Genomic DNA, 27,607 nt, shown 5'->3' with positions numbered 1-27,607 from the left:
TTGACTTTTAAAAATGTAATCGCAAATCAAAGCGCAATATCTGTCAGAAAAATCGCAATTAGATATTTTCCCCAAATCGTTCAGCCCTAGTTTTTATCTTGATTGTTATCGGTGACGTCATAATAATGATGATGTAATTTTGTACGTCATCACGAAGGAAGGCCCTGCTGTGTGTTACGGAGGGGTTTCGTGCCACTCATCTACTCACCAACCCACCTGATCATTCACTCACACTCAATCGCTCATCCACTCACTCACTTATGCATCCAATCACGGACCCATCCACTCACCCTATCACTCATTAACCCGCTCACCCTCCCACACGTTCACTGACCCGCCCATTCTCATCCAATTGCTCATTTTTGTATATTTTGTATTGGGGCGGTGTCTTCTGTGTGCGTTGTGACGTCACTCGAGTGATGCTTATTGAGTGCAATCTCGCGTTGTCACGAGTCAAAGAATCCTTTTGGATTCTTTGCAAGGCGGTGCGTCGATTCGTGTCAAGAGTACGGCCCACGATAGCGGATGTCAGAGCTACATCTGAGCGACAGTCGTCTGCACACACAGTAGGGGGCAGCGCTTTCCCGCTCTCTCTCTGCCGTTTGAGATTCATGTTTGGCGCATGACGATCACACCGATGTTTCATTCTCAGAGATGTGAGTCTATGGGTCTGTATGAAAACCGTTGGTGAGTGGACTCAAACCATCAACTTGGTGTATTCGAGGATCCGGTTTCATCACTGTGGTTGGGATTGAAACCTGGATTCGAGCCCAGGGTCTCAGCGGTGCCGGCTCGGCTTCTGTGACCTCCGAGCCACCTGGCCAGTCCACTCGGTTCTGTGCGTTATGTTGAGCTTCTTTTGCACCACGTACGTAGCCAACCGTGCTAGTCGGAGGTGCGGGGGAAGGACAACAAACGAAACACAAAATGCAGTTCTAAAGAAATTAGATTTCAATCTAGAATAAAAAGGTCATAGCTCTAGTGGCTTCCTAATATCGGAAGGAAGGGCGTTCCAGACGGCCGCAGAAGCGCATCTGAAAGCGCGCGATGCGGCAGTGACCGTCTTTGTTTGACGGCGAGCCAAAAGCCGCTCGTGCGACGGGAGTGCCGGCGGGATGCGGTCAGGTCGAGCTGCAGCGTGGTGCCTCTCTCCCACAGGTGGACGTGCTGCGCATCAAGGAGATCGACCAGGAGATAGCGCGCGTGCGCCAGCTGCTGCACGAGGCCCAGGGCGTCGGCAGCGACGGCGAGGTGAGCACCGGCGAAGGGGCTCTCTGTTTTGTGGCCGGTGGCGGGGCGCGTTGCTCGGTCACTCGCTTGTAGCCTCCGGTATTATCTTGGCACAAAAATTTGCCGACTCGCAGAGAAGCAAATGAAGCGGACGCTATCGGTGTAGCGAGCAGGACGCTGGGTCGGGGCGCCGGGTTACGATATCCAGCACTTTGATGGATTGTCATGAGTCAGAAATGCGATGATTCAATTCCAGAGCCCATTCTTGTGGTCTCTTGCTCACGTTTCCCATGTTTGCTCTGACGTCTGTACAGTGTTATTAAAATCAAGATTGTTATTCCCTCCGTTAATGTCATTTTAACGCTAGAGTATCGTTTGCATATCATTTGCCTAAAAATGTAAGTCATCGATTGTCACTCGCACCATTGGCACTCCTGGAAGACACTGGCGTAGCCATCAACTGCCTGTGTTGCGATCGAAACGTCGTAGTTTTTTGTATTTTGTTTGTTCTACGTGACTTTACCGAAAGACCCAAAGAATATCAACAGACCGATGTACACATCTTCTTCATAAACAGAACATTAAAGACACAAGCCCCAGTATCTCGATTTTGGTCATACAATCCAAACTATGGACTATAGAGTAAACCACTGTAATCTGCGCTCCTTCAAAGGAGGAGTAGCAATAAAACTACACGAATCTCTCTGCCGAAGCCCTCTTGTCATGGATAGCAGACCTGAACATTTGCAATTAGCTCCTGAACATATTGTCATCGTGGGCAAGAATATAATTCGCAGAGTTCACTGCACGTGGAATATCCATGAGCATAGCAACAACAACAGCAAATTAAATATACACGGCGTATTGTAAGCCCGTCGCATCTCACGAGCATTTACCAAATTGACAAATGATTAAGTTCGGGTGGAACGAGAGTGCGGGTCACAGGGCAGGGGAAGACGTGACGCAGCAGAGAGAGAGAGAGAGTGACTCCGTGGCATGGCCGGAGACAAAGCAGCCATGGCCCAGCACCCACAGCAGTAACAACAAGCTCCAAGCTTATTTTGTTTAACCACGTGAGAACTCAAGAAGAGACCAGGATAGAATCACATTTACAAGAGCCGCTTGGGTGAAGGAGTGAGTGGCTGAGTGGAAAAATCGCCCGATGATGCTGGATGTAATATCCAGTGAAACGTCACATTACTCAGAGTGTCAATACTGTGGATTTACTCTCCAACACACCGGTGGGCTGAAGTAGCAACTAATTGGTGCGTTTTGTTTACACAATAAACCTTACTGGTTGGCTGTGTCGGGTGGTGGCGGGTAACCGACACATTTATACGTACGCGATCTAACCCTAAACACCTTTATTATGAATAATATTGGCCGCGAAAGCTTACGTGTCAAACTGGCTGAGTGAGTCGGCGAGTGAGCAGTAAATGAGTGAGTGGGTGGGCGGGTGAGTGGGCCGTGGAGTTCAAGTTACAAGTTGATTCTGTTGAGCCAGGGTGAGAGCTCAAGAGACAAGGAGGGGTCTCATTTGAGTGACCTCCTTCACCCGAATGACAAAACAAATTAAGTACAGCAATGAAGAAATGAGAAATCATCGCCAAAGCGCCTGTGTCATAACATGACAAATTGATAAATAGTGCACAAATAGAAGTTGACGTTATCTAATACATTCTCAGGAGGTGGGGGGGGCAGGGATAGGGGGCGGGAGAAGGCTTTGAATTAGATTCATTTTTCAGTCAATCAAGTTTAATCAATCATTTGCGGAATCCATCTGTGATTCGGTGTCTCTGTGCTTCTGCCCAGCTTAGCACCTTTAAGGAGGAGCAACATGACGGGCTCGGCTGGTACATCCAGCGGAAAGAAAAACAATCGCGTTACCCGATTCGTTTGTTTTGTGTTAGTTTGCGAAGGTGTAATGCCGATCAAAGTTGAACTATAACCCTCCACCACCCTGCGACAGAGCCAACCAAATGAAGTTGTCAAGTCGTGGCTAAAAATATGCCGACTGATTTGGTTTATAGTAAACATTCTTACGTATACCTACACGATCTAACTCAACAATAAACTAATTGCGAATCGTTATATTGCTCGAGAAAGCCTGCGTATAATCTTAATAACATTCATTGCTTGAGGTTGGGGCACAGACAAGTCTTAAGTGGAAACGTGTTACACTGATGATGACATCATGGTTGTGGTAGTGATTGTGGTGATGTTGATGTTTATCATGAGAGTGATGATTTCGTGAGGTTATGATGGCAATGATGGTGTTAGTGATGAAAACAGTGGTGGTGACGACGACGACGACGATGATAGCAGTGACGATGGTTGGAGGCTGACAATAGTGGTGTTAGCACCGGCTGTCCGGCCCATTTCCTTGACTGCAGTGACCGTGACGATGATGACATTGGTAATGAAGCTGATACTGGTTACTTCGACAACAACAACAATAACAATTAAAGTAATAACGACCCTCTTTGTAATCACATCGCCTCTCGTTATTAATGCCCGATTCGTCCATTTGACCGCGCGCGCTCCGATCCGAGCAAATTTGCTCGCGCTCCGTTCCAACGGGCCTGGACGCTCGCCCGCCCGCCTGCAACAATGGGCGGCTTGGTTTTGAACGATGTCCGTCGTCGCATCGACGGCTCGGCCAGTCCCCCTGGCAACGGAGCGACCGCTGCGGCGCTTTGTGAGGCCTCCGCTTGTCGGGGTGGCACAGGGGCAAGGCGTTGTGTGGAAGCCAATGGGATGTTTTTGCGTGGGCTCTCGTGTCGTTTAAAAAAATTTGTTTCTTAGTTTTAGTACCCGGGCAGACAACGACGTAAATCTCCCTCTTGCGTTTTTGTTTTGCGATGGAAATTTTTTTTTGCTGCGCACTCTAAAATGAGCCTGGCGGTGGTGGCTACGTTGCTGCACGTGGCTGCTGCCTGTAGCCCGGCAGCACTGTGGAGGAAGCAGCCAGGGTTGGTGGATCACCGCACAGATGTTGTGAAACTCCCTTCCCCTGGGCGTCGAAGTGGGAACCGTACCCCGGCTCGCCAGGAGAAGGTGGTACAGCAAAAATGTAGATGCCACCTGGTCAATCTTTATGGGATAGCGTTGTTCCTTAGCACGTGTGGTTTTCTCCGGGTGTAAACAATTTCATATATCGAGTACCACAGAGCTGGGGGCGGGGGCGGGGGAGTGCGTTTGTCTCTGTGCGTGTTGAATCGGCGGCAACGGAAGCCCGATGGGGAGCCCATCAGCGCAAATGACGTTAACGTGTTTGGCTATTTTTGTGCTCTGGCTTTTGTCTCCCGGCTTCTTTGGGGCCGCACTTCTGATGGATCAGTTTGTCCACTTGTTCACATGGTGGTCATCAACACGCCCCCCCCCGTGGCTTAGCTACAGCTCCACTCCCTCCCAGCGCCGAGCACCCAGCCAGTCGTGTGCGAGCCGGAGCGTCCCCGTGACCGCGCATGGCCACCGTATTTAACCCAAGTACTGACATGCAGTTTTTCAATTGGTTAAAGTTGGTTATAACAACGCAACTTCATGCGGCAGTTTCGTTCGTATTGGATCACTTTCAAGAGAATTTAACGCGCTTCCCACCGTGACGGGCGGACGGAGTGGACGCATTAACGTGTTCGACGTCGGCTGGAAAGCGTAAATAACGCTCCCAAGTCAAAAAGTGGTCCCTGTGGTCAAATAAACATCTGCCTGGTACTCATGTCAGGATTTTTTTTGTACATTGCAATAAAAGCAACATGAATAGCATTACAAGCTGTGAATGGGCTCTTGAAAATAACGGGGATATTGTTAGGGAACCTGTCATACCCAGGCACCCTGACCATGCATTAGCCCGGTACGTTAGCGGACGCTCCGCGGTGCGTGAGAGGGAAGAAGAGCGCTGTATGATGGGGGGGGGGGGACCATCGCGTCTCCCTCTGTAAGGCGATAAGAATGTTGGGTCTTACCCAGAATCCCCACGGCTGCTGCGGAGTGGCAGACGAGACGGTCGCCCCCCCTTCCCCCCTCCCCGTGTCACTCCCGCTCACATCCGCTCCACTCCATCGCGCACCGCACTTATTGCCTGCTGTGGTTGATGTGCAGAAGGCTCCGGGGAAAAAAAAATCTGCGGAAGCTTTCGGTTTTTGCGGTTGTTACTATGCGGTCGCGCACGTACGTACGTGATTGAGAAGCAGGAGGTATGTGAGAGGTTGGCACACATACATCTGCACACGTACACAAATAAAGACAAAGATCCCTCGTATAGCCTTTAACAGATTTTTCGAGCCAAGTGCTGTTAGCCAGCACATTTGAGTGACCAACACCACACCTGGCCACCTTTGTTTCCCCAGTGCAATTTTGTTTACACACCGAGTCGACGTCGGGAAGGTCCGCAATCGATTCAGATGTGCACCACTGTTATTGGTTGTGAGTGCGAATCGAACTTGCGTCGCCCGGGTTCGCAGCGATGGAACACAACCAGAGGCATTTTTCAGCCGTCATCTGCTCCGGCTTCATCATTAAAACACGGTGTGGATCTACCGTGTTTTAATGATTTCGCGGAACAGAAACAGTGGATACGTTTACTGTGCAGAGAGAGGCTCCCGGTCGCTGGCAGAGGAGAAGTGGGGGGATGGCCTTGAGCCTGGGCTCGATCAGGGGCAGGGAGTCGAGAGCACGGATGGACGGATGGGGGAAGGAAATTCCTGAGGCAGCAGAGGAAGAGAATGAGTGACCTCCCACGGAGAGAAGGTTGATTGCGGGCTTCGGTAGAAAGCGTTGGTTGATGGAGCGGAGAGGGCGAGGGAAGTAGAGAGCGATGGGAGGAGAGAGGTGGGGAGCCGGTGGGGGGGAGGGGAGGGAGTTGAGTGAGACGAGAGGGCAGAGGCAGGAGAGTGGTGCATGGAGGGGAGTCGAGTGAGATGAGAGAGGTAAGCAGAGGTGAGTCTGTGGAGTGCGGTCTTGTAATTGACCCGGGGTTGTGGGTCGACCCCCGCGTTGGGGCTACGTGGTCTCATCTCACGGGGGGCGAGCGAGCAGACCGCAGTCTGCAAAACAGTCCGGAAGCAACGGTAGAAAATTCCACATTCCCATCGCAGGGACGGTCGGTCTCTCCGCGCGACAATTTGCGACGGAACAAATATCACACGAAGGTGCACAGCCAGATTCCCAGGGAAACCGCCGGGTGGAGGAGGGTTTAACGACACGAAATTTCACGCGGCGATCTGACACACAAAAAAATTGTCAATTGCGATTTGTAATGTCCGGTCACTCCAGCCCCTGCGTCGTGTTGAATGTGTCCGTCCACCGGAGCCGGATTGAACGGCGACGCTCCCGCACCTTCATGGTCGATTCTCCAGTGATCGTATTGTCCTGTGCGCGTTGTCTCATGGTTATTTATTTATGTTCGAAAACGATTACGAGAGTATTTCCCGCACCGCCCTTGGTCACGTGACGCCGCAGCTGACGCGATAGAAATGGAGGCAGTCGTCGGTGAGAGCAGAGACCATTGGGCGGCCGCGGTGTCCTCTCCACCCCCGCCGCTCGGAGCCGCCGGCGGTTCGCTGCTGCCGCTGTTGCTGCGTGGGCCGCGGGTGCCGTCCCCGGCACTGTCTCCCGCGAGGGTTCTTCTGCCGTCGGTTGTCAACAGCTGCTGCCGCGGCGGTCACCGCTCGTGGCCCGCAGCAAGAAGGGACCTTTGTTCGATTCCTGACGCCGGCCCCCTTTTTTGGGTGGAGTTTGTGTCTTCTCCCCTTGTTAGAGTGAGAGTGTGCGAGTGTGTGTGTGTGAGCAGTGGCGAAGTGGTTAGCGTGCTTGCAATGTGAACCCGGTGAACCGAGTTAGATTTCAGCTCACGGCCAACACCAGTGACAATTAGCTGAACCAGTCCAGGGCGTCCGCTAGGTCTACTCAGCCTTAAAAGAGTACCTGACGCCTGGTGTAAACATCGCTGCGAGGGAGTTAAAGGCAGTAGGGCGTGGTGCTGGCCACCCACTCCCTCGTGTACCATGCCCGTTCTTAAGTGCTCGCTCACGGCACTTGACCCAAAAGTCTGTCAAGGTTAAATGGGGGATATTTGTATTAGTGTGAGAGTCAGCGTGTGGAGTTTGTATGTTCTCCCCTTGTTCTACACGAGGATTCCTCTGGGTTTCCTCCGCAAAAAATCATTCTAACTGGTTTTGACTAAATGAAATTGGCCCTCCTTTCCTCGCTCCCCCCCCAGCCCCTGCTGCTTGAGCTCGGCACCCCGTGGGCCCTGGTGCAGGTGCACCGCCTGCACACTCGATAGCTGCGCCGCTGTTACCGAAATAGTTCGACCGAGACACAGGAAATGCAACTGGTGTATTGAAGACATTGACGAGTGATGGTAATGTGGTCATGATGGGTGTAGTGATGGCCATGGTGGTGGTGGTGGTGCTGGTTACTGCGATTTTCGTAATGATGGTGTTAAAGGCAGTAGCAATGATGATGTTGCTTATAGTAGTGTTGAGAGTGATGTTTCTGTAAGTGATGATGATGTTCATGTTGCTGGTGATGCTACGATGATGATGTCACTCGGTATGTAGTGGCCATGATGATGATGCTGCTGGTGACGATGTTGTTCGGCACGTGGTATTGGTGAATAATGAGATCACTGCGGCCCCCCCCCTGCATTAGTTGTGGCCTTGACGTGACATCTGGCTGTGCGCCTATGAGGGGGCTTCTTCCTCCCCCCCCGCACGGCAGACGGCAACCCCCAACAGCTGCTTCTCCTGCTGCCTCCTCCATTTTCATATTTTCTGCTTCGCAGCAAAAACTCGATTTTGCCGGAGTCGAGGTTTTCCCGCTTGCGGTCCGTGGCAGAGGTTACGCGGGTGCACAGCGATAGCTGGGAAAGCGAACCGGCATCAAGGGTTATCTATCCAGGATGTGTCCTGTTACCCTTATCCTCAGAATGATCGGGGGTACGTAGGTAGGTAGCTGGCGGCACGTGACCAGGAGTAGCCATTCGCAAAGAGGTATGGTGGATGTGGTGTAAAGTAACGCGTGCGCAACGGCCTGTCGCCTACATGCGCACGTGTAGATGTGTGGCGGTCAGTGCGTGGGCTGTGGGCGCGACGTACCCTTGACGAGGGTGGCGCGTCACCACTGCTGGCGGCACGGATCCGGGGTGGACGCCGCCCGGCCCTCGGTGACGCCGATGTACCCCGGAGTCGGCTGGGCGAATGGCGGCGGACGCCCCAAGTTTAGCGCGGGAGCGTGGTTATTTTCACCGCCTTGTTTTGCCGCAGATAAAAACGAGCGGCGGCACATTTCGTTTGCATCGTCCGGTTTGTGTGGCGGCGCCGGTGTGACCGGGGCCGATGTGACCGGGGCCGGTGTGACCGGGGCCGGTGTGCGGGCGGCGCTGTGCTGTGGGGCTCGGGGGTTTTCCCGCGAGAGCCGCCGGAATTCCAGATTTGTTGCGCCGGCGGTCGTGGTTTCTGTGCGCGCGGAGGGATAACGGTAATTATGATCGTGATGAAGCACTGCTGGGTTTCACGGACACAGGCTGCGGTAGTTTCACATTTGGGGGTGGGGGGGGGGGCGATGTTGCTGCTGTTGCGTGTAATCCCAGTTGAGTCATTTGCTGTGTGATTTTTTAAATTTGGCAATCTTGGACCGTGAAGCCGGTGCGCAGTGGCCTACTACTCTTTAAGAGCGATGTCACGGGACCTCTTAACGTTCCACTGCGAATGAAGCAGACGGCACGTCGTGGTTGTCGGAGTAAATTTACGGGCAATGCACACAACTGTGGTATTAACCAGGGCGGCCCGCCTGAATCAAACCACGCACCTTTGCGGCGAGCGGCGGCGAACGCGGCTAACCCGAGGCTGCATCACCGCCCCCTGGATGGCGAGCGGCCTCCAGGAGCTCTGTGGCCCTGGCGTCGTTTGTCCAGCCCGGTGTTTGGCAGAAGAAGTAATAAAATCTAACAATAATACACGAATCAGCCTAATTGGACGCTCCAGCTGCAGCGGCACGGTGTTGTGTTTCTCCGCTGCGATTGTCGCTGGTTATTTTTCCCCGTTGTAAACGGACCGCGTGCTTTTGTTTGCCTCGGCTGTTAAATCTGCTGGGCATGCGGGGGTCTAATGAGGATCCGGCGGATTAGCCGGTGCTCTTGCTGGGCCTAACGAGCTTGCGTGGCACCAGTCGTGCCTTAGATTGAGTGCACGGAAGCTCCGTGCCCATTTTGCGTAAATGCACATTGTCGATTGTTCCCGTTTGAAAGCGATCGAAAGCTACGCGGCTCCCTGTGTCGGGTCAGTTGGAATATCGCAGCGATTATTCAGCAGTTTTGCAATTGAACCCTGGGTCCCACGGAGAAGGGGGTCAGGGCAGTCTAGGGAGATAGGAGCTACAGCAAGACCCAGGCAGGGGGCCCTAGAAATCAGCGGAAGTTATTGGTATCCCTCGCATTTCTCATCGCGAGAGCGGTCGCGACGTGTCGAGGGATGCATTGATCAGCGCACGCATTTGCATGCCATGCATAATTAAGGCTCTAACAAAACTGAAAGAAAAAAAATCCGACAATCGGTCGTTCCTCGAGAATAAGACGAGGCTTCCGCAGATTTTTTTTGTTCCTGCAATCTGTCTTGCAAGTGAGGAGTCACGTGAGCAAGCGGCTGGTGCCTTGGCTTTGCAGCCGGAGAGCGGGCGGGTGAGAGCGAATAAGAGAGAGCAAATGAGAGAGAGGGAGCGCTAGTGAGAGCGCTAGTGAGAGCACAAGCAAAGTGCGAGCGAGCGGGAGAGCGAGAGAAATAGCAGGGAAGGAGCGAGCGCGCACGCGCGCCTGCGAGATGCAGCAAGCGAGACGGCGAGGGAGGAGTGAGCGAACGAGCGAGCGAGCACACGGGGACTGCGGGTGGGCGAGCGGATGGACGGGCGGACGCCACTGAGCATGCTCCGTCCTCCATTGTCCGGCGCGTCGCGGCACCGAGCCTCGCCGCGGCCTCCCTCTGCGCGCCCACAATTTGCACGCTCGCTGGCGCGCGCCGTGTCTGCGTGGACCTTAGTCGCCGGGGTCACGACGCCCCTCCGCTAATTCGTCGAGTGGACGTTCGCAAGCTGCCCGCCTGCTCGCTCGCCCGCCCGCCTGCCCGCCCGCCTGCCCGTGTGCGGCGGCGGCGGCAGCAGCTATTTGTCCGCGGCGCTGAGCTCACGCTGCCGCGGTCGTCGCAGGAGTGGCGGTGGATCGATTGGCCCAGTGGCCCGAGACTCGGTGCCTGTGCCGGAGCGGCGGTAGTTGTGGCGTGGCTCCGGGCTGGCTCGGTGCGGACGGGGGAGGGCGGGGGCAGGTGCAGGGATCGTGGCAGTTGCCGCGCGTATAGGTGCGTTCCCAGCTGCAGGTAAAAGGATTGGCCGACAGCTGAGTACAGGTGAGCAGATGGGTGTAGGGAGGTGAGGGTACAGGCGCACAGTGCTGGAAGCCATTAGTGGACGGCTGCAGTGGCAGGTCTAAGCGCAGGCGAGCGGATCGGTGCAGGCACAGGTGTGGGAGAGGTGACCTAAGACTAGAGGGAGGTGTTGGCACAGGTGAATGTACAGGTGAAGCGGCCAGGTGGGAGGGCTAGTTCAGGTGGGCAGACAGGCGGAGGCTTAGCTCGGGTGAGCAGACAGGTGAATACACAGGTGAGGAGACAAAGGCACGGGGCCCCCACCCGCGCCGCCGCAGCCGGCGTCCCGGCCCCGTCGCACCTGCGGGCCCTCCCATGCCGGAGTGGAGCGCCGCGCTCATGTTGAGGTTCTTCGCCAACCGCAAGTCGGTGCCGCACAGGGAGGGCGCGGGCGGCCTGCGCGGCTCCCGTGGACTCGGCGGCAGTTCCGCCTCGGTGGATTCGGACCACGACCCCCCAGAGTGCCGCCAGGTAACGTGACGGGGGGGTGGGGGCAGGGGGGGCCTGTCGCTTCGATTTCTCACTGGATATTTGTAACCGGTCGCTGATGGACTGACTGGGATAGGTGGCACGTGACTACTCGTAGCCAGAGGGCATAACGGGAGGGGTACTGGATTTGGTGTGCTGGGTGTGAATATATTTGACGAGGTCGCCGACCCGGACAGAGCGTAGGGATGTTGTGCATCGCTTGACACTTGCTGGCGCCCGTGCCAGTCAGGTGGTGGTGGGCTCTTGACACCAATTCGCTCAGATCATTACCGTGGCCTCGCCCAATAATTCATCACGACGCAGGTTTGTCGTTGCGGTCCAGAGGGGACTCAATGTTCGGGTCTCGGATTAACTGACGTATGGGGACTGGAACCTTTTTTCTTCTCTGCGCGCCGAACAGGCCATCATGCAGTGAGCATGCTTATCGATCTCTCCATGTTACTAATCATCTTCACCACCACGAGCCATGGTTTATCCACTGCTGGATGAAGACCTCCCGATGCCCGCTGCCACACGTATCACGGTACGTGCGGATGCCGCACGATCCGTGGCGCGCCGCTCACGCGGTGCCGCTTATTGCGGACGCCCTCGTCCGGCGAGGATCCGCCCTCGACCGTCGGCCATCGCTCCCCTCCAAGGCATGGAGCCGTCCTGTCACGAGGCCCACCAAAGTATTCTCAAGTCGCCACGATGTCACCGACTTGTTTCGATCCGTGCGTTTTCCCCTTCCTGTCCTCTCAATGCGCGGAATGCGCAAACGTGCAGCACTCCGCGCTTCTTGTTTGCGGGCTCGTCAGCTTACGATCCCTGCCGTGTCACGGCAGTGTGCCCTCACACATTCCTCCCCCCACCCCCCGCAAGGCATTCGGAGGCCCCTCATCCAGCAGGGGCTTGACGACAGGGGGTCTGTTCACATTTCGGGGACGTCACTTCCGATGAGTGTCCGCACTCCGAACGGGAGCGCATTGAGAAGCGCAGCGGTAATGGTGGCGCGCAGCATCGCCCTTTGTTAATTAACGATTGAGCGGCGATGGATTCCAAACGTTTCCTGTCGATTGCCTCTCGTATTCCTTCCGAGAAGCTTTCATCTGCTCCCCTAGCCCGCTGCGTGTTTTCGCAAATCTGTCTGGGCTCTGCTCTCCTGCCCCAGCCTCCCGCACTCTGTGCAAGGTCTCTCCCCGTGGCAGATTCGGGCTGCCGAGTTCCGCCGTGGCAGCCGGGTGCCGACTCGTTACAGGCGTTACCGTTGCCTCGGTTTGTTGGTTGATTTCGGTCTCTGGAAACTCGCGATTTGACGGCATCGAGCAGCGCGTGATATTGTTGATGTGTACTGCATACTGATAGAATGTGACCCACTAGCAATCCCTTACTTTCACTGCAGCTTACATTTTTTAAAATAAATTTCTTCAATCCAGTCCCTCGGGCCCTGGATCGCGACGATTCGATTAATTTGCGACAAGGATGCGGGATTGTTTGCGCTGCCTCGTCCCCAACTGTGTTGACTGCGGGAGTCTCGCAGATGGGAGGAAGCGATGGCAAGGCGGCGTGTGGGGACGCTGGTGACGTCATCGACCTTTCGACCGTGACCCCGTGAGGTGACGTCGCTCGGCGGGGCCATCTTCCCGTCGGCTCTCCGTGATAAACCGCCGTCGCTGTGAGCGGCGCGCCATTTGACGAGTCGTGAATCTTCCGAAGGCAGGCGCTCGTACAAAGGGGCCCAGTGTGCCCGGGCGGCGCGTCGCAGCGATCAGCTCGGGCAGATCCTGGCCGCGAGATGCAGCCGCCCGTGCCAGCTCTTGTGTCTTCTTTCTGGTGGCGGGGTGGGGGTGGGGGTGGTGGGGGGGGGGAACTTTCACATCGTGCTGGCGTCAGCGCTGTGTTTTTTTTTTTACGGGCGATGATGCCTTTGGCCCCGGTACAGATTCGTCGCTTCCAGCAATCACGCTCGAACAGACAACGTAAATGTATCTTGCGGCGTGGGCGCCGAATGGGGTGTCCTGGCGCGGTGACAACACCGCCCCGGTGATGTCACACGCGTCTTGTAAGGCTCACACTGTGCCTCTTGTTGTGCCGATGGCTTGGAGAATCATCGCGGTCGATGGTGGAGGCAGAGGTGGTGCCACACCTCTCCCCTCCTCCTCCGTGATTATATTTCTCTTCAGCAATGTCCACGGCTGTGGACGCTGCTGACGTTTGGACGGCGATGGTCGGAGTAGGAGAAGGGGAAAAGGTTGAATAAAAACCGGCGAGACGGAATGAGCAACCGAGCAGGGGAGGGAGGGAGGGAGAGATGATTCCTTGCTGCCTGGCTGCTCGCTGTGGTTGCCTGGCAACGCGAGGCTGTGCGAGGGGAGCGAGCGAGCGAGGGAGGTGCACAATGGCCGTGGCGCTACGTGACCAGAGAGGGAATCTCCACAAAATATGGCCGAGCGACCCCGGGCGTCGTGCGCTGCCTCCCTCTCCCCGCGGTTCGGCGTGTGCCGGCGCCCCGTGGCTCGTTTAACGGTCGGGTCCCCGATGTCGGGGAGGAACCGTATCGGCTTGATTGCCCAGGCGACGGCGCTGCGGTGCGGTCCCACGTGACCCGTACGACCGACAGCTGTAATTCATAATCCCCCGAGCACAAAGCGGCAGCAGCAGCAGCAGCGTGTCAGCACTGTCTTGTGCAGCGCTCGCAGTCCGCACGGTGGCGGCGCCATTCACGCGTTGGGTGTCGGTGCAGTTTGCAGGGCTTTGCTCGGTGGCTTTGCCGTTTGAATGAATGAGAATTGCTTAAATTCAACACCACACAGGATTTTGCGATCGATGTTAAGTACAAGGCTGGAGGACATTTTTACAATTCTGTCAAACTGCCTGATGATGATTAAGATGCGAGTAGTAACTTCGGTATTCGGTTGTTAAAATCGTGTGGATCGCTCTCCAACACACCGGTGTATTGTCCAGCATACCGGGTGTGTACTCCAGCACGCTGCTGGTAGTGCTACTGAAGCAGTGATCAATAGCCACATTTGTTCAACTGACAACTTAATGAATCGGCTGTGGCGGGTGGAGGATGGTCCACGACACAGATTTCACTCGTGCTACTTGACCCAAAAATCAATGATCAATCGTAAGAATAATTCACGGCATTCTGTCAAGCCACTGCTGGATGAAGCCTTCCACGTGCCTTTGCCGGTCGTGTGCACGGGCGCAACCAATCCACTGCTGGACGTGTGGGCCTCCGCATTGGTGCAGGTCATGGGATGTTGATTGACCGTACTTCACCATGCTGGTTCAATGCGGGTGGGTGAAGGAGTTGGGTAGCTGGGGGGGCGGCGGGGGGGGGGGTGGTGAAGGACAATGGTGCTGAGCCGGCTCGGCTCCAATCCCTGCACAAAGGAAGCGCGGCGGGGCCAGGTGAGCGAATTCGCATCGAACTCGTCGCGACGACCGGATCGGTTCGCCCATCATCATCGATCGCTACACTCAACGATGCGCGCCTCGAACCGCGCACGGACTGACGATCGATTATAATCGTAGGCAAAATAATAAGAACGGTGTACACATCAATGCTAATCAGTCGAAACGCAGCAAGGCAGCGGATTGCCGTGCCCTGAGCTGTCGTGTGAACACGTCGATTCGTGAGCTGCCGTTTGCTGTGTAATGTAAACCAAACAAGTTTTATTTTACCAGGCAAGGCCCACGAAGCGACCTGGCCACGAATTCTAGCTCAACGAGGTGGCTCGTCATCTAAGCGCATGTTGACTCTAAATGAGGAGGGGAAAATGCACTCGACTTCGGGGAGAGGGAACGTGCAAACTCGAAAATGTACAGGCGTTAGGGACGGGATGAAATCCATCACCTCCTGTGTATACCAGGCGAGGTAGTGAACGTCTCGCCACCACGACACCCTCTGGGTTCTCCTGTTTCCACCCATAGCTAAACACACACACAGCATAACTGGCCTTGGCCAAAATATCCACAATTATATTCAATGGAGGATTACACAAAGCAGGAACGTCGCCCACCCCTTCTGCACACACCTGACAGGACCCTCATGAAAATAAAGAGACTTAACGAGGCTTTACTGGGTAAACGAGCGTGCGTAACGATAATAATCGTAACTGGCATGCCGCGTGGAGTTGTTTGGCTGCCCTGCAGCATCCAGCACGCGGATAAATCGTTCACGAGAAAAATGGGCCATTGATTGTGCGTGGGGTAATTAAAATAAATTAGTGGGGCAATTAATCACGGAGCGATCGCGCGGAAGTTCGCACACCTGAACCGCGAGCTCGGGGACCTGGGTTCGACTCCAGGGTGACGGCTCACAGCGGCGGCGAGTGATACCTGAACCGGTCCAGGGTGACGGCTCACAGCGGCGGCGAGTGATACCTGAACCGGTCCAGTGTGCGCGTGCTGCCCTCTTCACCAATGCCGCACTGCAACAACGCCTGGGCCCCCTCTGTCCGGCCCGTGGACCCTAGCGGTGCAGGTGCACCGCCTGCACACTCGACGGCTACGCCGATGTCCATTAAAGCGCTGGGAGCGTGACGGGTTTCCTTTCCATTCCTGTTGCCGTATGCCCCTGTACCGTTCCCGTTTCTCTGTAATGTGCACCGATGGCTCATTAATTGAGGCCGATTTTGGCGTGTAAAATAAATATTGATTGAGTGAAACTCACATTGACACCTATGGACTGCTGTTGAGACGCGTAGACTCGCATAGGCTGGGTTGTCCTCAAGTCTAGACTCGCATATAAACCCGTAAGGGATCCTCGGGCGATGCTGCTGCACTGGGGGACAAGCACGAACAACAAACAACGTGGGCCAGTAACACTGCGGCGTTAAAGGAAATTATATAATCGCCGATGTTTTGGGCAATTGCCCCTATTTATAGAACATAAGTTGAAAACCCAGAGAGACAGGATGGATGGAGAATGCGCTTGTTTACATTATGGGGGCCTGATGAGAATTACATTAAAACAATGTTTTCCGATCATTAGTTTTTAAAGTGGTATATGTCGCAGCAACATAGAAAGCCATAGAGACAGACATAAATAGGTACCTATCGTCTCTCATAGAAACCCATAGAGAGTGGCATCACGTGGTCGGCATGGGCCCTGGTGCAAGGAATGCTATGGCCACCCCTTGTCCAACTTCCCCCACCCCCCTCTACCACCCCCCTCTTCGTAGCTCCGGCAGGTGCAGCTGCACTGCCTGCACACCCGATAGTCACGGCACTGGCGAGGGCGTTTAGCCTGCTGCTTCCATTGTGTGTGCACGGGGGGAGGGAGAGGGGGGAGGGAGAGGGGGGAGGGAGAGGGGGGAGGCGTGTGTGCCCTTGCCCCACTAGGCGCTTGCGTGCGCCGCCCGTGCCGGAGTCGTCGGAGCGTCGTGAATCTGTGATTGTTACTTGATGGCACCTGGGAGAACAAAGCCCTGCACCACGCTAGGCCCTCCGCACGCATGCAGTCCACCCCCAGTGTGTCTCGGTGTGACTGCAGCCTAAGATGCTGTGTACAGAAACAGTGGGCGATATTCACTTAGAGAGAGAGAGAGGCCGTCAGGCACAGGAGAAGATGAAGGGCTCAAGTCCTGGACTTGAACAGAGGCAGGGAGTCGACAGCACAGGTGGCTGGGGGGAGGGGAGTTGCAGACAAATGTATGTGTGTGCGTGTTCCTGTGTATTCCCATGTGTGTGCGTGTTCCTGTGTATTCCTGTGTGTGTGTGTATTCCCATGTGTGTGTGTGTGTTCCTGTGTTTCTTTGTGTGTTCCTGTATTGCTAGGTGTGGATTTTAGGAGCGGTGGCGCAGTGGTTGGCGCGATGCGCTCCAAACTGGTGTGACCTGAGCTCAATCTCTATCCCGTGGCTAACACCAGTGGCTAACACCAGTGGCTAACACCAGTGGCTAACACCAGTGGCTAACACCAGTGGCGAGCGATATCACAACTCGTCCTGGGCTGTCCCCTTGGTCAGCAACTTTAGATGATAAGATGGCACAGTGAGCAAACATCAGCAATGGGTGGGGACAAAGGTGGCAGGGCTTGGTGCAGGCCGTTACACACCCTTGTGTGTGCCATTCCAGCCTTAACAGGTGCTTGCTAACAGCCATTGCTCTGACTGTGTCTCTGTGGTTACACGGAGGATGTTTGGGATTTCTGTACGCGCGTGTGTGTGTGCGTGTGTGTGTGTGCGTGTGTGCGTGTGTGTGCGTGTGTGCGTGTGTGTGTGCGTGTGCGTGTGTGCGTGTGTGCGCGTGTGTGCGTGTGTGCGTGCGTGTGTGCGTGTGTGCGTGTGTGCGCACGCGCGTTTGGTGCACGTGCGTTGCGCTTGACTGGCTGCCTTGGATGGCCATGTCAAATCAGATGTTCACACCTCGGGACTCGCGTTGGCGGTGTCAAAACGAATGAGAAGTGACAGCGAGAAAATCTCATTTCTGTTCTGCGGCCGTGGTGTCAGCGCATAGCGTAACGCAGCTCGTTATTCATCCGCGCTTCGCTCGTTCACTTTTGCGTTCAATGATTCGTGATTGATACATTTTTTGAGGCCAGGCCACGTTAATGATCTGCCCAAAATTGAACTTCCTGGATTTTTTTTTATGTCCTAGAACTTGTCCTGGAGTTGCTTGGTGCCGTTTCAAGCGAAACGTCGCGTATCTCTCACACTTGGCTACATTTGGTTGTGAGAATTGTTCAGAAAACTTACTGGCAGTGGGTGAGTGAGTGTCTGGGTTAGTGGCTAAGTGAGTGAGTGAGTGTGTTCGTGAGTGAGTTGGTGGGTGAGTGGATAAGTGAGTTAGTGGGTCGGTGAGTGAGTGTGTGGGTGAGTGGCTGAGTGAGTGGGTCAGTGAGTGACTGTGTACAGACATAGAGGCCCTTTGACTCGCACAGAGAACCGTAGATTCACGTAGAGAAACCCGTGCAGTACAAAGCAGCAGTGTGGATGTGCACGTTGTGTGAGGTGTGAGCGCCTCGCAATATGCTGCTGCTGTTGTTTCTGTTGCTGCTGTCACTGCAGAGCTCTGGAGGGCAGGAGCACGACGTGGGCAGTGTGATGAGCTTCAGCAGTACCTGCTCGTTACCGCGGCAACCGGCGAGCCACCTGGGTACCAAGGTAACGGAGGACGTCAGAGTTCAGGTTTCTGCCTTCTCCACTGCCCTCTTTCACTCTGTGCCGAGTCTGTTTACTACACACAACCCTGATAACCGCAAACACCTATCCGCACACCTTCTTAACTTCTGTGGCTTAATGGTGAGCAGTGGCGCTTGACTTGCGATCTCGAGGTCGTCGGTTCGATTCCATCTCCTGGAGCGGCAGTTGAAGCGACGGGGCAAGTTTCTTAAATCCCCACCGCCGCCCCCGCCGTCAACCCAGCAGCCGTGTAAATGGGCCCCCCCACAGTTGACCTGTGATCGGCCGCTCGCTTACAGCGGGGCAAAGTGGCGGGTACGCCCTCATCTCTTCCCACACGACTGGCTAAAAGTGGAAGAGTAGACCAAGAACGCCCTCTCGGGCAGGGCGTCGGCAACCTGAGGCTCCGGGCTCGGCGCGCGGCTCTTTCGGGACTGCCGCTTCGTGACGTTATTCACCACGCGCGTTGCGGCTCTCGATACGTTGAGATTTTTTTTTTTACCGGATTCGAACAAAAACGGCTGCTCTTGTTATTTTGGTTGCCGACCCCTGGCTGATCTCAATTGAGAAATCAGCAGTGTAATTTAAAACATTTGGTCACATAGACCGTGATGTTGGCACACAACGGCCGACTCTTGCGAATTACGTCACGTGGTCCTTGACCGGTAAATCACGCCCGCAGCATTAACCAGGGTGGCCGTTAAATCACGCCCGCAGCATTAACTAGGGTGGCCGTTAAATCACGCCCGCAGAATTAACCAGGTTGGCCGCCAGAATCGAACCGCGAACCTCTGCAGCCAACGGCGAACGTGTTCCCGCAGAGCCCATGTCAGTCGCCAAACACACGTACACGCACATGCATGTTACAGCCATATCATATATCTCTGAACCGTGATGACCTCGCCAATGCATAGCCACTCGGCCTAAACTAACGCTTCAAACTGCACGTCTGGTCACCACTCGTCAATGCCGAACCTTGTAACCGCTAAGCTCAGTCAGACCTTGACAACCGCGCAGCATGCTTGGCTACTGAGCAATTATTGCCTCTTCTCATGTTATCTCATTAATCATAATGCGGCTGCTTACATGTTTTGCAACAAAAACTTCCGTGCGTTATTGAATGTATTGCCAAATGAATGTGTACGCGTGTGTGTGCTTGTAAACAGTGGTTATCACCGCGGTGGTGTGTATTAGCCATAATCATTCACTCACGGTGGACATTCGCAAGAGTAGGCCATTGTGTGCCGGCATCACTGTCAAGATTTGCCTCATCGGGAAAATGACAGCAACTGACTCAATTGGGATTACACGTACAGGAGCGATCATCATCTCCCCCCTCCCCTACTGGCAGACGAATGCCCATTCAAATATATGATTCTGACTATAACTGAATATACATTTCGTCTCGTCCATCGTCGGAGGTTCGATGCGGCTCACAGGGACGCCGCCTCCTCCGTTAATTTTCTGAGCGCTGCTGCTTCTCGCCCGTTGTTGTCTCCCCCACGGCGTGGGGTCCCGTCCGCATTTAGCCCCGGCCCCCGCACCGTTGAGGTTCAGCCGTTTTGTACACGCAAAGGTGCAGCCACATTGTCAGTGCTTGACTGGAGGAGGTGATTAGTAGACCACACTTCTCCACGCTGGCCTGTGCAGCTTGGTGAAGGCGATGTGGCATAGTGCAGCACAACAAAGGATTGCTTTGCTAAGGCCTTCCCTTCTTAAGCCACTGCCATCCCTCGCAATCCTGCCCACACCGCCCCTTCTGTGCCGCTCATCCGGGCTTAACCCGAGGTGTAACGAGATTGCGTGCATTCCGGGTGATTTGGTCATAGGAGCCATTGTTTTGTTCCCCGTAATTGGGGCCGCGTGCGTGAAGCGTTCGTGGGTGGGTGGGCAGGGGGTCAGCAGTGGTGAGGATAGGAGGCGGCAGTAACCGCATGCACCGGCTCGTCGCTCGCTGTGCCGCCAAGCCGGTTTTAGAGTCTCCGTTTTCCGTGCTCGTTGGCCGCCCGGCATCGGAACACGTGCCCCGATCCACACGGGCGTACGCAGACAACGCGTCTCCTTCGCATAGAATCCGTTTCTCCACGTAACGCAATGTGAGCGTTTCTGACGCATCCCATCAGCCACCCTGCACGGCCTTCCGTCTGCCAGTGTGCATAATCGCAGCGGCATTCTCTCGTGAGAGTGCAGACCACAGTGGCTGACCGTATGGTCCAGCAGTATTGATTCAAACACTCGGTTGTGACATGGTGTCTCATCAGCAGGCCTCAGGCTTGCTTGATTCAATACTGGCGAAATGCTAATCTATGGGTCCTAGATACTGTCTGTCGTAATCGGTCCAGAGGTTTGCTTGTGTATATATCTGCCCCTATTATTTGTGGACACCTGTTTATAGAAACCTGGCCAAGTAGCTCAGCGATAGAGCGGGCGGCAGCTCACGAATCCAGTGGGTTACGAGTTAATATTATGGTCGAGATTTGATTCGGTCCATCATCCAATAAATCCCTATGGAGGTCGAGAAAATGAGAACCACTTTGTATGAAAGTCAACGGCGATCGTCCTATTGGGAGGCTCGCCCTGCCCCCCCCCCCCCGCCAGAGGAATGTGCAATGGCCACGAGTGGCTCCGCAAAGCTGTAAACGGGACATTGAGCACCAATGCCTCGACTTCTCGTGTAAGCAGCGACGTTGACCAGTTGTAGCAACCACGGCTGGGTGTGTGCGTCGATCGTGACGACGCGCGTGCCACGGTCGCTGCCGCTGGGGGTGCCCTAGGTGGAGATGGTCTACTCGCTGCTGTCCATGCTGGGCACGCACGACAAGGACGACATGTCGCGCACACTGCTCGCCATGAGCAGCTCGCAAGACAGCTGCATCGCCATGCGCCAGTCGGGCTGCCTGCCGCTGCTCATCCAGCTGCTGCACGGCAACAACAAGGACTCGTCGCTGCTCGGTGCCGCCAAGGGCAACCGGGAGGCGCGGGCGCGCGCCAGCGCGGCGCTCCACAACATCGTGCACTCGCAGCCCGACGACAAGCGCGGCCACCGCGAGATGCGCGTGCTCCACCTGCTGGAGCAGATCCGCGCCTACTGCGAGGCGTGCTGGGAGTGGCAGGACGGCAGGGAGGCCGCCAGCGGCGGCGTTGGCGCCACGGCGTCCGCCATCGCCGCCGACGTCTCGTCCGTCAGCAGTAAGGAGGGGGGCTCCGCCTTCGCACCACCGCACCACTGCACCACCGCATCACCGCACCACCGCACCACCGTCACGACAGGCAACCGGAGGGCACAGACTCTCCGGTTGCCTGGGTGGAAAACGAGCTGTGCACTGGCCCAGTCCTGGCCAGCTGGCTCAGAAATCTAAACACGTTCTGTTTGTACCGCCCCTTTTGCGGTTCCGTAGCAGTTGTACGCCCGCAGCTGTGTCGTGGGACCAAGTGTCGTGGTGCAATGCGGTGTTCACGGGGTCGGGGCACTGTCGCTTAGAGACCTGGGTTTGAATCTAGGCGACTGCCTGCGATCAAAGCGGGTTGTCAGACCGCAGTGAGTTCACTCGAGGAAGATCTTCAGACGCGCCTCTCACCGCGGGCCCTCACGGGGCGGAGGTGTCGGGGAACAAGTTCTCGGCCTCGTGACCCAACGCCGACAGCAGCGTGGTGCTGACGAGATTCCCCGACGAGCCAGATGTGCCGCCTGACTGCGTGCCACATCTGCCGCGAGCACCCCCGCATGTTTTGCTGTCGGAACAAAGTGGCCCCTCCACCCCTCGGGCACACTGCTCATTTGTCTGACGTTCCCCCCCCCCCCCTCTCCACTGTGTGCTGCCCCCGGCTCCGTGCGATGACAGAGCCGTCGCCGGTGGAGAACCAGATCGGGCCGGCGATCTGCGTGCTCATGAAGCTGTCGTTCGACGAGGACCACCGGCACGCCATGAACGAGCTCGGTGAGGGCAGCACCGCACCGGGTGGCGGCTCTCGTGGCTGCCGGGGTGACGCGAGTGAGGAGTGCGCCAGTCGGAGTGAGCTAGTCCGAGAGAGTGGGTGGGTGGGTGGTTAAGTGAGATGGTGAGCGAGTGCGTGAGCGAGCGAGTGAATGTATGAATCGGGAGTGTGCATGTTGGTGAGCGACAGTGAGTGGGGGGGGATCAGGTGTGTGAGCGAGTGAGCGGCTGAGCAGGCGAGTGAGTGAGTGTGCGAGCAGGTGGGCGAGCGGGTGATTGAGCCGGAGAGTAACTATACACGCTGGCGCTCCCTGCAGGTGGACTGCAGGCGATCGCCGAGCTGCTGCAGGCCGACTGCGAGATGTTTGCGATGACGAGCGACCAGTACAACGTGACGCTGCGGCGCTACGCCGGCATGGCGCTCACCAACCTGACGTTCGGTGACGTCGCCAACAAGGTGCGTGCCGCCGCCGCCCGGCCCGTTGCGCCGCCGCGGAGACCACCGGGGAGGGCTCGCCGGTGGCAAGGATCATCGATGTCATCGGCCGTGATCAGGCTCCGAGTGTAGAATTGATTGGTGCGCGTTGGTGAAAGGAAATTACTCGCCACTGAGGTTAGCCGTAGCCGGGCATCGAACTCAGGTGGCCCGGGGTCATGGGGCGGTTCTCTAACTGCCGCTGCACCACGGCTCCACCCCTTGCGGGGGCTTCACTTTGCAGGTCACGGATACGGCCCGAGACGGGGGAACATTGTCACGATTCTGGCAACTGCCTGATGATGATGGTTGTTGCAACTACTGGCGAAATGTCCGCACCTGACATTCTCAATGCGTGTGGATCGCTCTCCAACGCAGCGGTGGTGCTGCTTTGAAGCAGTAATAAATTGGCCGCGTTTGTTCACGAGACAATTTCATTGTCAGGTGGAGGAAGGGTGCACGGCCCACACATTCTACGCGACCACCTGACCCAAAAGTTAATTGTAATGCTGGGCATGTTGAAGGTCGTCGGTAATTACCAGTCGTGTGCTTGTATCAGAAGTTGCCCTAATTTTACGCCACCCCCCCCCCCCACCCACCAGTGTAATGCAAGCACGTGTTGCTTATATCAGAATTGTGCTTCTACAAAGTCAGCAGTTTCCTGTTCAAATGCTGCTCGTCTTTATGTTTAAAGCCCTGCAGAGCCAGTGGTGGAAGTTGCAAGTTCCCATGGCAGGAGTGGTGGCGGGGGGGGTGCGAGTCTAACCATCGGACAGCCACTGTTGACTTCTACGCCAAAGTGGTGCTTCTTTTATCAACCCTGGAGGGATGATGATGGGCCGAGTCAACCCCACCCCCAACCAGGATTTGAACTCTGAACCTTCCTATGGCGAGCCTCGGCCGCTGAGAGTCGCCCGCGTGCTCATGGCCACCGTGTACAGCGTGAGGACTGTTTATAGAAGCTGACTGTAGCTAATTTGTGGAACTACTGCCAACCCCCTCCTTGCTGTCTGCCCTGTACATTAAACATATCCCCTGCCTACGTGTGTGGCCTGGCATGTGCCTGGCGTGTACGTGGTGTGTGGCCTGGCGTGTGCATGGCATGTGCGTGGCGTGTACGTGGCGCGTGGCGTGTGCGTGGCGTGTGCGTGGTGTGTGGCCTGGCGTGTGCATTGCATGTGTGTGGCGTGTGCGTGGCGTGTGCGTGACGTGTGCGTGGCGTGCGCGTGCTGCTTGCTGTGTTTGTACGCAGGCCACGCTGTGCTCGATGCGGGGCTGCATGCGTGGCATGGTGGCCCAGCTGAAGGCTGACAGCGAGGATCTCCGACAGGTAAGAACACGACGACACTAATGGTCACGATGTGTGTCCGCTAAAACCTGCTAATCCGTGGTAGCTCACCACAGGGAAAAGTCGTGGAGTCTCGAGGATGCTCATGTAATTGGAACAGAGATAGGAAGAGTTAAGAGAAGAGAAATAATAGTGGGAAATGAGAGGAAAATTGTGGAAAAAGAAGGGAGAACCGGAGCCAAAGGATCAGGCGAGATGAAGAGAATTAGGAGGGAAGAGGCAACATCAGGGCCTCGACGCTGCTGCACGGAAGAGCGCCGTTTGCTGAACACAGCGGGTGGAGGGCACGGGGGAGGGGGGGGGGAGGGATTCAGCGTGGGGTGGCTGCCGCAAGCTCGGCGGGGCTCTAACCGCCGGCCGTGGTGCGCGTGCCGCAGGTGATCGCCAGCGTCTTGCGCAACCTCTCGTGGCGAGCGGACGTCACGAGCAAGAAGACCCTGCGGGAGGTGGGCAGCGTCTCGGCCCTCACCGAGTGCGCCCTGGAGGTGAAGAAGGTGAGCGGCAGATTGAGCTTCCGAAGTAATCGCTGGATTTCTTCATCGCACGTGGCACTGGCCGAAGGCAGGCGTTGCTGCGTCTCACAGAGGGGTATAGTGTCCATCATAGAGGTGTGTGGGTTAGATCGCCACGTCCATATATAAGTGTGCCGTTAAACTCGCCACCACCCGACACGGCCAGCCAGTAAGGGTTGTCACGTAAACAGAACGTGGCCAATTCGTCACTAGTACAGCACTAGTGTGTAGTGTAGTGTGTAGTGTAGTGTATAGTGTAGTGTATAGTGTAGTGTACTAGTACAGCACTAGTGTGTAGTGTAGTGTATAGTGTAGTATATTGTATAGTGTAGTGTATAGTAGTATAATGTGTAGTGTATAGTGCAGTGTGTAGCAGAGGTGTGGACTCGAGTCATGTGACTTGGACTCGAGTCAGACTCGAGTCATGAATTTGATGACTTGCGACTCGACTTGGACTTGCATAACAATGACTTTGTCCCACCTATGAGATGTGGACTCGAGTCATGTGACTTGGACTCGAGTCAGACTCGAGTCATGAATTTGATGACTTGCGACTCGACTTGGACTTGCATAACAATGACTTTGTCCCACCTCTGGTGTGTAGTGTATAGTAGTGTATAGTGTAGTGTACGAGTACAGCACACCGGTGTTTTGGAGAGCCAAGCCACAACATTTACAATCCGAGTACGACGTTTTGCCAGTAATTACCACCAGCTTCATCAGGCGATAGCCAGATTTGTGGAGAAGTCCACCTGTTTCGTTCCTTATATAGAGGGGTAGTAGATGTGGTGACCACGCTTCTGCGCTCTTGTGCAAAGTGGGGGGGGGGGGGATTACTGAGGCAACGTACATTATGCGTGTGCATTATGCGAAACCCTTTGGTCTTGTTCTTCCTGTGCATTGTGTGTATTAAAATATCCGTACCAAAGGCAATCCCTATTGAGGTATGGTGCTCTGTATAGGCATGCATTTAAATAATGTATTTTTTGATGATTCGCTTCCACGCAGCACTAAGACGGGAGCTATCCGAACAGTAAAAATTTATTCTTTCAATTTCGATAGATTCTCTAATTAGTCTTGGCCAGTAGTAGCTAGTTTTGCACAAAACTTCAACATTATCAAAACCAATTGAGTGTCCTGGTTTGCACGCTTGTTCTGCTACTGCTGACAGTGATATTTGGGAGTATTTAATGTTTCTCTGATGGTAAAGTGTCGCTCGTCCACTCGCCAACCCACCCACCTGGATCGTTCACCCGCCCACATCATTCATCCACTCACCCTCTCGCTCACCAACACACTCATTATATATATGCTGATGATGTGATGATGGTGGGGCGGGCGTACGGGTTTCACAGGAGTCGACGCTCAAGAGCGTGCTGAGCGCCCTCTGGAACCTGTCGGCCCACTGCACGGAGAACAAGGCGGACATCTGTGCGGTGGTGGGCGCACTGGGCTTCCTCGTGGACACGCTGGCCTACCGCAGCCAGACCAACACGCTCGCCATCATCGAGAGCGGCGGCGGCATCTTGCGCAACGTCTCCAGCCTCATCGCCACCAACGAGGACTACAGGTGAGCGCCGACAATGCTACGCGTGTGTGAGCGTGTGTGAGCGTGTGTGAGCGTGTGTGAGCGTGTGTGAAGGTGTGTGAGCGTGTGTGAGCGTGTGTGAAGGTGTGTGAGCGTGTGTGAGCGTGTGTGAGCGTGTGTGAAGGTGTGTGAGCGTGTGCGAGCGTATGCGAGCGTGTGTGAAGGTGTGTGAGCGTGTGCGAGCGTGTGTGAGCGTGTGTGAAGGTGTGTGAGCGTGTGTGAGCGTGTGTGAGCGTGTGTGAAGGTGTGTGAGCGTGTGTGAGCGTGTGTGAAGGTGTGTGAGCGTGTGCGAGCGTATGCGAGCGTGTGTGAAGGTGTGTGAGCGTGTGCGAGCGTGTGTGAGCGTGTGTGAAGGTGTGTGAGCGTGTGTGAGCGTGTGTGAAGGTGTGTGAGCGTGTGTGAGCGTGTGTGAGCGTGTGTGAAGGTGTGTGAGCGTGTGTGAGCGTGTGCGAGCGTGTGTGAGCGTGTGTGAAGGTGTGTGAGCGTGTGTGAGCGTGTGTGAGCGTGTGTGAAGGTGTGTGAGCGTGTGTGAGCGTGTGTGAAGGTGTGTGAAGGTGTGTGTGTGTGAGCGTGTGTGAAGGTGTGTGTGTGTGAGCGTGTGTGAAGGTGTGTGAAGGTGTGTGAGCGTGTGTGAAGGTGTGTGAGCGTGTGTGAGCGTGTGTGAAGGTGTGTGAGCGTGTGTGAGCGTGTGTGAAGGTGTGTGAGCGTGTGTGAGTGTGTGTGAGTGTGTGTGAGCGTGTGTGAAGGTGTGTGAGCGTGTGTGAGTGTGTGTGAGTGTGTGTGAGCGTGTGTGAAGGTGTGTGAGCGTGTGTGAGTGTGTGTGAGTGTGTGTGAGCGTGTGTGAAGGTGTGTGAGCGTGTGTGAAGGTGTGTGTGTGTGAGCGTGTGTGAAGGTGTGTGAGCGTGTGTGAGTGTGTGTGAGCGTGTGTGAGTGTGTGTGAGTGTGTGTGAGCGTGCGTGAAGGTGTGTGAGCGTGTGTGAGCGTGTGTGTGAAGGTGTGTGAAGGTGTGTGAGCGTGTGTGTGTGAGCGTGTGTGTGTGAGCGTGTGTGTGTGAGCGTGCGCATGTACTTGGAGCGGCAGTGGAGTGGTTAGCGCGCTGCACTACGAACAAGGTGAGCCGAGTTAGATTCCCGCTCACGGCCAAACACCAGTGATGATGATTTGAATCGGCCCTGGGCCAATAGTCTGTTAAAGGCTATATGGGGGATCTTTATCTTTAGTTTTTTATATTTTATTGAGGGTTCTGCTAAGTTTGTCGTAGTATTTGGTGGGAGGGTTTGGCGACGCTGCTGCTGCTACTGCTGCCGCTGAGTCGTTACGAAGCTGGTGTCGCCCTCCCCTCTCCCCTCTACTCGTCTCTCCCTCGCATCCCCCTCTCCCCTCCCCTCTCCCTCCCCTCTCCCTCCCCTCTCCCTCGCATCCCCCTCTCCCCTCCCCTCTCCCTCCCCTCTCCCTCCCCTCTCCCTCGCATCCCCCTCTCCCCTCCCCTCTCCCTCCCCTCT

General features: G+C 55.5%; 1 protein-coding gene across 4 annotated transcripts in view; it reads left to right on the top strand.

Moving 5' to 3' along the window:
* LOC144949245 (adenomatous polyposis coli protein-like) overlaps positions 1-27,607 on the top strand; it is a 68,179-nt gene that overhangs the window by 31,740 nt on the left and 8,832 nt on the right. For 2 of the 4 annotated variants that reach the window (XM_078879147.1, XM_078879149.1), the window contains 8 exons: positions 1,159-1,251; positions 18,134-18,253; positions 21,022-21,436; positions 22,090-22,185; positions 22,500-22,639; positions 23,910-23,987; positions 24,383-24,499; positions 25,873-26,087. In XM_078879147.1, coding sequence (XP_078735273.1) covers positions 1,159-1,251; positions 18,134-18,253; positions 21,022-21,436; positions 22,090-22,185; positions 22,500-22,639; positions 23,910-23,987; positions 24,383-24,499; positions 25,873-26,087 — 1,274 coding nt within the window. Of the gene's footprint in view, positions 1-1,158; positions 1,252-9,910; positions 11,118-18,133; positions 18,254-21,021; positions 21,437-22,089; positions 22,186-22,499; positions 22,640-23,909; positions 23,988-24,382; positions 24,500-25,872; positions 26,088-27,607 lie in introns of those variants that run through there. The other 2 variants (XM_078879148.1, XM_078879150.1) reach the window with 2 other exon arrangements.

This window comes from Lampetra fluviatilis, chromosome 53 (genome assembly GCF_964198595.1).
Source record: "Lampetra fluviatilis chromosome 53, kcLamFluv1.1, whole genome shotgun sequence".
Classification (NCBI taxonomy): Eukaryota; Metazoa; Chordata; class Hyperoartia; order Petromyzontiformes; family Petromyzontidae; genus Lampetra; species Lampetra fluviatilis.
Note: the sequence above shows the minus strand (reverse complement) of the source record. Positions and strands in the feature narration are given on the sequence as shown.